Here is a 10,942-nt window from a genome sequence, read left to right as displayed (position 1 = left end):
AGAACTGTTTGTTCTTACGCGAATCACTTTGATGTACGACTGCATGCGAAAATCGCATACTGTGAGAATTCTCCACAAGCCTTGTAGGACCTTTTCCTAAAAGATGAGGTTACTGTTGGCGATCGCAAGGCTCGAATACGCCGTCTGGTGAGAGACCGGTTTCATGCCTTTGGCCCTTCTCCATTCCCTCTCCTCCTCTTTTCAGTTATGCAGGCATGTACTACGATATTTTCCCTTTTCTTAATATTTTTCCTTTTTATTTAATAAAAATATTTTTTAAAATTCCCGTGAAGCTTTTCTTTAGAACTATGTTTAATGTAGTTTTCAGTTCCATATAGTTTTCCAACTTAAAATATTTTAATATATGTGAAAATCAAGAGAGAAACTAACGTACTTCCTTCCTCTATGACTCTCCACACGCTAATGGGGAAAGCATGCGAAGTGTTGCCATGGGTAGAGAGTTCTGCTATAATCCACCTGCATTCGATCATACACGCCCTTTTCAATCGTAAATTTACGCACTTCCAATTGCCATTGAGCAAAAAACATAACCTGATTGGTGAATTTTTCCCAAGTGAACATATTACAGCATTCGAATGGTGACCTGAGCAGGTTCTCCTTCGCATTTCCAAATTCGTATATACAAATAATTTGTATGCAGTGTGAACGAATCGTTACATCCCTCTGACTACCGTTTATAGAAAAACAGAACCTGATTAGTGAATTTTTAACAGGAAAATATATTTCTGGTATCTGGTTCCCATTTCCTCTCTACGGCGACAGGAGATGCGTCAATCGCAAACAGTGCGCTTTCGACAGCTCGTTTGCGATGACTATTCTCACCGTATACGAGCACATGCGATCAGACATCCAAAGCATTCGTGCATGAGTGAGCTGTTCATCATACAGCACCCGGCAAGAAAAGTGACACAAGTCAAATGACAGCAATATTGAGGTTATATCAAAAAAATATGTCTGAAATGCCCCATCAAGCTCAAAAAATATCACATTTCTAGATTGTACTCAAGATTAAGCTATTTCAGAATAAGTTTTTAGAGTATTCTTTAAGTTTTTGACTTGTGTCACTTTTCTGACTTGTTCTTTGACTTGTGTCACTTTTCTTGCTGGGGTGCGATACATAGTTTTTAAGCACTCACTCGCGTGTGTGCATGCAGAGCAGTGCGCAGCATGCAGAGCAGTGCATGAGAACCAGATAGGTGGATCGCAAGAAACTCACCAACCAAGGTTTAATACGCGTGCGATGTCTTACCCGCCTGAATGATTTGTTCTCACCGCTTCCGACAGCCTTACACACGCTTGCTAATGTGCTCAGACAGGCGTGTATCTTTTTCGGCTGCAATTGTATGCAGTGAGAATAGACCCTTAATAGTCATTGCATTTATCTAAAATTTCGTTAAGATTACGTGTAATGTTTGTACAAAACATACTTAAAAGGATCAATTACAAGCGCTACCACTACTTCAACTTCAACTAATATTATCCCATATTCCATGGCGGTTCTAGCTACAACTGCTTCAAGTGTAATCTTCAGGAATTCTTATCACATTTGATGTTGTTTAACTATTGACTCCGTCATCATTGATTTTTATCTAGTCTGTTTTAACATTTGTTTACAAATGTTGAAACAGTTACAAATGGGCATTCGTGCTTTTCTTTTATTCGCATCAAAGATATGGAATTTTATTTGTTTTGTATTTAGAAAGCAAGTAAGAACGGTAGGCCTCAGATTTAATAATATTTTAAAATAATGTATTTTCCAATTTTACTGAAAATGTTAATTAATATGAACAGTCGCTCAATTTTCAGCTCATATAAAGTTTGCATTGTATTAAAAAATAAGATGTTATGCCTAATATAAAATCCTGAATTTTTATACCTCAAGAATATAATCAAATATTTGTTTTCAGGATTAAAAATTTCCTTATAACGTTACAACAAATACCTTTGATAACAGGTTTTAATCAACAAAACAGTAATCACATTTGCTTCCAGATTATATATTATCTAACTAATACGCAATATTAATTCTCTTGCATCTGCTTTAATAATCGATTGTTTATAAAGTAAAGAGATTATTAACTTAATAATTCTATTTTTGCTTTTAATAATATTTAAGTAAACTTTGCATCTTGCAGTCTTTTATGTAATTTTTCTTGGAGATGTTTTATTACTTATTTTGTAATTATTGTATTGCAGCATTTTTTTGGAAATGTGATTTTTTTGGAATTTGGAAATTTGATAGTATTGTTTTACACCAAACAATTTCACATACAACTTTTATCCAGTGTAATGGTACCTAATCAACTTATTCTCTTATCACACAAACAAGATTGAGATTAGTATGTTATAGGCACTATCAATCTAGAATTAAACTATGTCATTAAAGATTTTTTGTGAAATACTGTACCATCAAAACTTCCACTATTTCATTTTGAAATAGTATTGCTGGTAGCTAGCAAATTTGATTACCCTTGGGAGATAAAACATGAATAATTTTTTCTCCTAGAAAATATATTACTTTGAATTGATTAAAAATTATTCAGTGCAGAGTGACTTAACTATGCTACCATAGTGCATATGTCTTATGCGATTTTCTCATTTTTATAAACTTTTGACTGTTACGAGGTTTTTTATTATTCCATAATTCCATTCATTATTCATAAGATTATAAAACCTAACTCTGTTTATTAAATATTTAAAAATCAACATTGTAAAACAAATTTCTGTAGTAAGGAAAGACAAGACCTGATTAGTCGTAATGTTACTGTAATATTTATTCATCTTGCTATAATTAGTTTGAAATTAAAATAATGTTTGTAATTTAGATTCTTTAAAATTATTGCTATGAAAGTAAATTATTTAATTTAATGTAATTTTTTTTAAATTTCACAAGACTGCATTTTTTCACCTCCATTTATTTATTTTCTTAAAAAGCTAAAAAGAAAAATTTGGAAAGAAGCATTTGAAAGAAAGATTATATCTAAAAAAAGCAAACCTTAATTCATTTACCATCTCTACAAGTAAAACGATAAATCTTTTATCATTTTACCTTTTTTTTTTCTCAGTATTAAATTCCTGTAAAAAGTNTACTCGGTTGTAATTAGTTAGACTCTATTTTTTATGCACATTATTTGTTTAATTATTAAAAATGATACAAAAATTATTTTAGCACTTTAATAAACTTTACTTTAGCAACTTTATTTAAGCACTTTAATAAATTTATTGATGATTTTGTAATTAAATGTATTGCATTTTTATTGTTCAGGAAAAAATTATATCTAATATTGAATCTATCTAAAATTATATATAATATCTCTGTTTTTTATAATTTTCAGGATGCACGCTATAGAATCCAGCAACAAAGAAGACGACACACGATGGTTGACTTATTGGGTTACCTTTGCTGCCTTTTCCTTGTTAGAGTTCTTCTCTGAAATCATTTTGGATTTTGTTCCATTTTACTGGCTTTTGAAGGTAATTTAATTCATGTGACTGATCACTCACTGAATGATGATTTTGACAATTTTCATGCTTAAGATATTAAGAGTGATCAAAAATTAACCCTGTTGTACCAAATACTCCTGAAAGATGTGTTGATCGTTTTCTAGCATAATGGGCTTGAAATTATCAGTTGTCCAGGACTGTACTAAAATTTCACTCTAAAATTATCGGTGATCTCCAAAATCAGCAATCAACGTATATTATAAGTATGGTATACTTTTTAGGCGCTTGTGCTTTTGGACCAGTAACTAATTTTTAAAAATTTCTCAGTGGTCTGTCCAGGCCGAATTTACTACCGTTTAGCGGTGCCTTCACAAATTCAACTTTAGGAAAATCGGTAGTTTCACAAATTCAGTTATAGGAAAAACTGTAGTTTCGCAATATACTTTTTCTTAATATTTAATTTTTTATCTCTTAAGGAACAATAAATCCATATTTTTGAGTTGATTTTTAATTTGTTACAAATTATGTCTAAATTTTCACAAAATAGGTACCTCTCAGAAAAACTTAGACGGACCCCTGCCTTGGGAGATAAAACATGAATAATTTTTTCTCCTAGAAAATATATTACTTTAAATTGATTAAAAATTATTCATTGCAGAGTGACTTAAATATGCTACCATAGTGGATATGTCTTCTGCGATTTTCTCATTTTTATAAACTTTTGACAGTTACGAGGTTTTTCATTATTCATAACATTATAGAACCTAACTCTGTTTATTAAATATTTAAAAATCAACATTGTAAAACAAATTTCTGTAGTAAGGTAAGACAAGACCTGATTAGTCGTAATGTTACTGTAATATTTATTTATCTTGCTATAATTAGTTTGAAATTAAAATAATGTTTGTAATTTAGATTATTTAAAATTATTGCTGTGAAAGTAAATTATTTAATTTAACGTAAATTTTTTAAAATTTCACAAAACTGCATTTTTTCACCTCCATTTATTTATTTTTTTAAAAAGCCAAAAAAAAAAATAATAATAGATAATATATTTGGAAAGAAGCATTTGAAAGAAAGATTATAAAAAAAAGCAAACCTTAATTCATTTACCATCTCTACAAGTAAAATGATAAATCTTTTATCATTTTACCTTCTTTTTTTTATTGATTTTTTTCTTTAAGTTTTGAATTCCTGTAAAAAATTTCAACTGTTATATAATTAGATTTTTGCCTTTTTATTATTTATTCATTTATTTATTTATAATTTTTTTTTTTGTAAGTATCCAATTTAGGTGATTCTATCATAATATAATTATATTATAATATAATTATATTATCATAAGTGTAAGTTTATGATATTTTCATAGAATCACCTAAATTGGATACAGATATCCTAAAAAATTGATCTTTTTAGTGGTTTCTTATTGATGGTGTTTTTAATAAGTAACTTCCATGTTTTTAATGTGATTTCAACATTGTCCTCATTCAGCATTGTTTTCTAATTATGTCACTAATTGACTACTCTGTATTTTAGTGCTATTTTGTTTGTCAAACATTTAACGTATGTATAATTTTTATTTATTTATTTTAAGTACAATTAACTTATTTTAATGTACATATTTTAACATTTTGTAGGTCATCCAGCATCAAACTGTAAAGTATGATGTATTACCTCTTTCGCCTTTGTCCAAGCATAGATTAAGTAAGTTCATTGGTAATTCTATGATATTATTAATCTTGCTTTCTAAATTGCTAATTTCAGCAAAGAAATTTACAGCTGTGTGTTTTCTTCTTGTGATAATTATTTGAAACCTGTAACTGCCACTTTATAAGTTTACCATCTGTCTATACATCAACATGGTTAATATGTATGTGTTTTAATAGAGGTTATTCTTCAAATAGTAAATTGCATACAGATTTACAATAAATTTTTAAATTTACATTAAAATGTTTGCTTTTTATATTATTTGTTTCCTAAACTTTAAAAACATTGTATTCTGTTGTAAAGTTGGAAATAATGAAATATCTAGCCTTGTTATCAAATAAATGTTTGACACCATTTTTATCTGGTTAATCTCTTGAAGCAATATTAAATCGTAAGTGATCATTTAATCCCATGCCATTAAAACAGTCACTTACCAAAATAAACAATTCACTATGATTCTCAGAACTACCAACCTAAACAAATAGCCCCTGTGAAGGCAAAAAAAAAAAGGTTAATGTTCATCCTTATATTATAAATTATTAAAAAGTAATTAATTCATTTATCAAATTTATAAAAGTGAGATGTCAAATGCATTTTCTGCCTAAAAAGCCAAAACTCAACAAATTTGCTGTTGATTTACTGCTCCAACGCAAGAAGTTACCAAATAAAATAGTTATTAATAAAAGTTGTTAAATTAAAATTTATTAGCTTTATTTTATAACTTATCCATTCATTTTTGTAATGCATTTATATTAATTTTTTTATATTCTATTTGTTTATAATGGTTTTAAAATTTATATTTAAGTTTACTATTTTCATTAAAAGAATGTGAACGAAAAATTTCACTTAATAAAACTGTGCCTTTATTGTTAAACTTGAAATGTGTGACCCATGTTGTCTTTGTTCCAATATTATATCTTTAGGTTTACGGATCCAAAGAACCAGTAACTTTATATTAGGAATTTTTATTCTTATATTTAGTACTTTTTGTAGTTTTAATTTAGTAATTTTTGAGAAGCTGATTTTAAAAATTGTTGTGCTATATGAAATTTTTGAATAAACTGATTAATATTCTGACAAATTATCATCACAATGCTATTTTAGTCTCTTTTAACCAATACTTACTCCAAAGTCTTTTGAAGAACAAAAAAAAAATCTATTTTTATTTAAAAAAAAGGTTAAAAATTAGGATTGAGTAAGTTTTAAGCGTGTATAGTATTTTTACAATAAGAAACACTATATGTAATAGTACTGGTCGGCTAGACGTACAGCTCTGTTTTTTACTTAGTCACATTGTGCCACTGGTTCAGCTGATTATAAGGTTTGAAACTTTTGTCTTTTACATCAAAATTCAGATTTACTAGGCATTAAAATTACAAACAAAACCACAAGTCATGAAGTATTATTTTTTGTCAGCACTTTTGTAATTATTTTTGCAAAAGATTTTTGTAGCAATGTGGATCTTTTTACTTCTATATATCAAATTTCAATGTTTTGTATGAATATTTTTTACTAGTTGTGTTTTTATTTTTTTATAATTTTAATTGTTTTATAGGTTTGGTCAAACGCAAGATTCTAGTCTTAGATCTTGATGAGACGTTGATTCACTCGCACCATGATGGGGTAATTAGACAAATGGTTAAGCCTGGCACACCTCCGGATTTCGTTTTAAAGGTAAGTAGTTTTATCTAATAGTTTAAATATCTACTTGCTTAGCTTTAGTTATTATGAAATGCGTATATGTAATAGAACATTCAGTGCTGTAGACACTAACATTAGTGATTAACGTGTCAGTGATCTCATAAATATGTGCCTAGAATCATAATTAATTTTTAATTTAAATGAAATAACATTTTAATAATTAATTTGTAATTTCTATTAAGAAATACATAATTGTAGCAAAGTTTTTTTAACACTAATAGCAATAATTTAAAAATATTTTCAAACTGGAGAGAAAGAAACATATATATATTTTAAAATATAAAATTTTGATGATGAACAGAGAGAAATTTTTTAATCTTACTACAACATTTTTATTTTTAATGGATTATTATTTTCATTAAAAAAATTAGATGTAGTTTTGATTGTTAGTCTACTCTTATTTTGAAATTAATTATAAATTGTTAAATAAAGTTTTCACGTCCTTTATATTTTTTTAAAGTATGTAAATTAGTATTTTTATTTCTTGAAAAGGAAGTAAAATAACTATCATGAATATATTTTATTAATGAGAGCAACTTTTAAAGAAAAAATGTCTCTACATGCTGCAATAATGTAATTTTAATTTAGTTTTTGAAAATACTATTCTGAATAAATTTCTTTTTTTTTTATATCTTATTTTTAAATACACATTTCTTTCCCATTTTTTTTATAAAATTGATCTCTTATTCTTTTGAAAGATTAATCTAAAATGTTTTTCGCCTGTTTTCGAATAGTAACATAAATATTATAAAATAAATACATAAAAGTAATCTAGGTACTTGTCCATTTTGCTGGTGTAAATAAATTCAGTTATTATTATTTTTATTATTTCTTTAGGATTTAGTAAGTAAAGAAACATCACCGAAAATAAAATTAAGAAGAAAAAAAAAATTATAAAAAGAAGTTGAATTTGCATTGACTTGGTGGTGACTTTTCATTTTCAACTTTATCACTAGTGCTGGCAAAATGGAAAAGAACTGTAATCTATATCTCAAATTTGTGCTTTAAAAATTAATTATATATTTTTCTTAAGGCTAAATAAATAATTTTGCTTATCTCAAACTAAAATCATTGGATTTTTGTAAATTGATTTTAAATCAGTGATTTTAATTAAGTATTTTCAATCACTCAAGCCTTACCAGGTTGTATAATTTAATTTCACTAATTTGCTAGTATGTATGTATGTTAATGTGATAGGAGTTATCCAAATTAATGACTAAATATCAGATCCAAGGAATTCATTTATCAATAAGATGCAGATTTTTTAACACTTGTTTTCTTTAATATACATATTTGAGTCTGTCTAAATTTAAGATCAAAATAATTTGATTATTTTTTTATTATTAATGTGCATTTAATGTAGAATTTTTTATTGTTATTTGTATGCAGATTCTTTTTAAGTCATAAAAATCTAGTCATCCGTCATTCATTTACTTATCGTGGGGATCCCGGGGGAAAAAAATTATTTGAAAAGAAAGGTTTTTTCTGGACAAAGTTTTAAAATAAGTTAAAAGGACGCCATACCATGGAAGAAAATTTTCCTTGCCAATTCTCTTTTTCCTTCATTACTAATTTAAAGTGCAAAAAAGTGAGTTCAGTCAAACCTAGAGTAAGCCATGAAGTTTCAAATGCTGAAAAGAAAATTTTAAAATAAGCAAATGAAAATAAATTATGGGATAACTTAGGATTACGTGGCGGAGAAGTTATCTTCTAATAATTTGTTTGTGTTTTAATATTTCGAAGTATTTTTTTTTTCAGCAATTGAAACTTCATGACTTACTCTAGGCTTGCCTAAACTTACTTTTTCATTTTATTTTAAATTTTTTAAGTTAGTAATAAAGGAGAAAGCGAATTTGCGAGGAAAATTTTCTTCCATGGTATGGCGTCCTTTTAAGAAGTTTTAAGTGTTGCAGTGTAAAAATTGAGTTCCTAATAAATGTTATTTTTTAAATAAGTTTTAAAAAAATTTATTAAAGTTTTAAAATCAGTTAAAAGGATGCCATACCATGGAAGAAAATTTTCCTCACAAATTCTCTTTTTCCTTCATTACTAATTTAAAGTGCAAAAAAAGTGAGTTCAGTCAAACCTAGAGTAAGCCATGAAGTTTCAAATGCTGAAAAGAAAATTTTAAAATAAGCAAATGAAAATAAATTATGGGATAACTTAGGATTACGTGGCGGAGAAGTTATCTTCTAATAATTTGTTTGTGTTTTAATATTTCGAAGTATTTTTTTTTTCAGCAATTGAAACTTCATGACTTACTCTAGGCTTGCCTAAACTTACTTTTTCATTTTTTAAGTTAGTAATAAAGGAGAAAGCGAATTTGCGAGGAAAATTTTCTTCCATGGTATGGCGTCCTTTTAAGAAGTTTTAAGTTTTGCAGTGTAAAAATTGAGTTCCTAATAAATGTTATTTTGTTATTGATTTTAAATAGTTTAAAATTGGCTGTTTTTTTTAGGTTACCATTGACCGCCACCCTGTGAGATTCTTTGTTCATAAAAGGCCTCATGTGGATTTTTTTTTAGACATGGTATGATTGTTTTTACTTTGATCATTTTATCACATAATTCTTATCTTATTTAAAGTGAAAGTATTAAGTTTTGTTTTAAGAAAAAAACTAAGTTTAAATTTTGAACTTATTAATTGCAACTGTTTGAAGTGGTTAATAGGTTACAACAGATTATTTTTGATATCACAATTGCTTGGCATAGCTGCCGACTGTGCTGGATTTTCTAATCACTGGCTGATTGCATTAAGCTCTTCTGGTCTGCTGGTTTGTGTTTATAAATTATCTTTATTCACTTTATCTGTAAACAAATTTATTTTCTTCAATTCTCTTTTTTTTTAAGTATTTTGTAGTTTACCTAAAATATTTATTTAATAGAATGTTTTATTATGTTCAGCTATATTCGCTTAATGATTCAGGATTATTTTAAACACATATTTTTTTCAGATTCACTATTTTTCTCTTTTTTTTCCATTTTCTATAATTTACTGCTTCTTTCTAAAAATGCATAGAAAGTGCCTAAACATACGTACTAAAAGCCTACTAAACCCATATAATACTAGTCTAAAGATTTTCTAAAATGCACTCCCTAAAAAATATAATAATCAAAGTTTTAAATCCATGGATTAATTAAGATTGAGTTTGGGTGCTTTCTATTTGGATTTTAGTGACTGATTAGGGAATTAGTCGCTAGCTTGTTTTTACAAAATTATGTTACTAATTTTCCTGAGGTTATGTCTTACAACTCAATTATTTTGAATTTATTCAAACTTGGTTGTTTATATCTTTTTTGCGAGTTAAAGGTACTGTAAAGATGAAGAGTTGATAATTTTAAAATAATCAGTTAGATAATACTTTTCCATCAAGTATTTTAAAAGGTTATACTAATCAGTTTAACAAAACTTTAAATCATTTGATTGATATGCTAATAAATAAAGTTAATTGCTTACTATTGGAAAAATCACCAACTTATTTTGCAAAATTTCAGAGTTATTACAGCTTAGAGCATCGAAACATAAAATGCGTTCATAAAGATAAAATGCTGTCATTTTAAATCAGTTCCTGGCTGAATGTTAGCATAAACTGTTAGTGAAGCATGATACTTTTAAAATAGTAAAATGTTGGTGTTAGGAAAAAAAATTGATAGATCTTAATTGAGCATGTAGCATTTGAAAAACAATATATTAAGTATAATGACAAGCATTTCTTCGATAATACAGTCAATTCGCTATAACTCGAAGTACGATAACTCGAATATTACTATAACTCAATTTTTTTATGAGGTCCCGACCCTTTTATCTTCAATTTCGTGTTAATTATTCTGGATTACTCGAATTTTACTCTTTTAATTCGATTTCTTTTTGGATCTTTTAAAGCAAGGGAAAAAAAACTTGGAGCTGATATCTTGCCCCTTCCTTTGCAACACACACACAATGTCTTTCGCACTCTTCATGGAGAAGCTAAAGCTGTCCCTCTTGAAGTATGTGAACAGTGGTTAAATGAAACGTTACCAAATTTACTTCAAGGATACAGTGAAAATGATGTTTTCAATATTGATGAAAT

At 27.5% G+C, this 10,942-nt stretch overlaps 1 protein-coding gene across 2 annotated transcripts in view; it reads left to right on the top strand.

Annotated features, from left to right (window-relative positions):
• The first annotated feature begins 1,458 nt into the window (after window positions 1–1,458).
• LOC107449306 (CTD nuclear envelope phosphatase 1-like protein dullard) overlaps window positions 1,459–10,942 on the top strand; it is a 32,133-nt gene continuing 22,649 nt past the window's right edge. Inside the window, exons 1-4 of one of the 2 annotated variants that reach the window (XM_043044466.2) lie at window positions 1,459–1,736; window positions 5,103–5,169; window positions 6,728–6,846; window positions 9,332–9,403. In XM_043044466.2, the coding sequence (XP_042900400.1) occupies window positions 1,638–1,736; window positions 5,103–5,169; window positions 6,728–6,846; window positions 9,332–9,403 (357 nt within the window). In that variant the 5' untranslated portion in view covers window positions 1,459–1,637. The remainder of the gene's footprint in view (window positions 1,737–5,102; window positions 5,170–6,727; window positions 6,847–9,331; window positions 9,404–10,942) is intronic. The other variant, XM_071177946.1, reaches the window with a different exon arrangement.

The sequence above is a fragment of the Parasteatoda tepidariorum genome, chromosome 2 (assembly GCF_043381705.1).
Source record: "Parasteatoda tepidariorum isolate YZ-2023 chromosome 2, CAS_Ptep_4.0, whole genome shotgun sequence".
Classification (NCBI taxonomy): domain Eukaryota; kingdom Metazoa; phylum Arthropoda; class Arachnida; order Araneae; family Theridiidae; genus Parasteatoda; species Parasteatoda tepidariorum.
The sequence above is the reverse complement of the archived record's forward strand: the minus strand, read 5'-3'. Positions and strand labels throughout refer to the sequence as shown.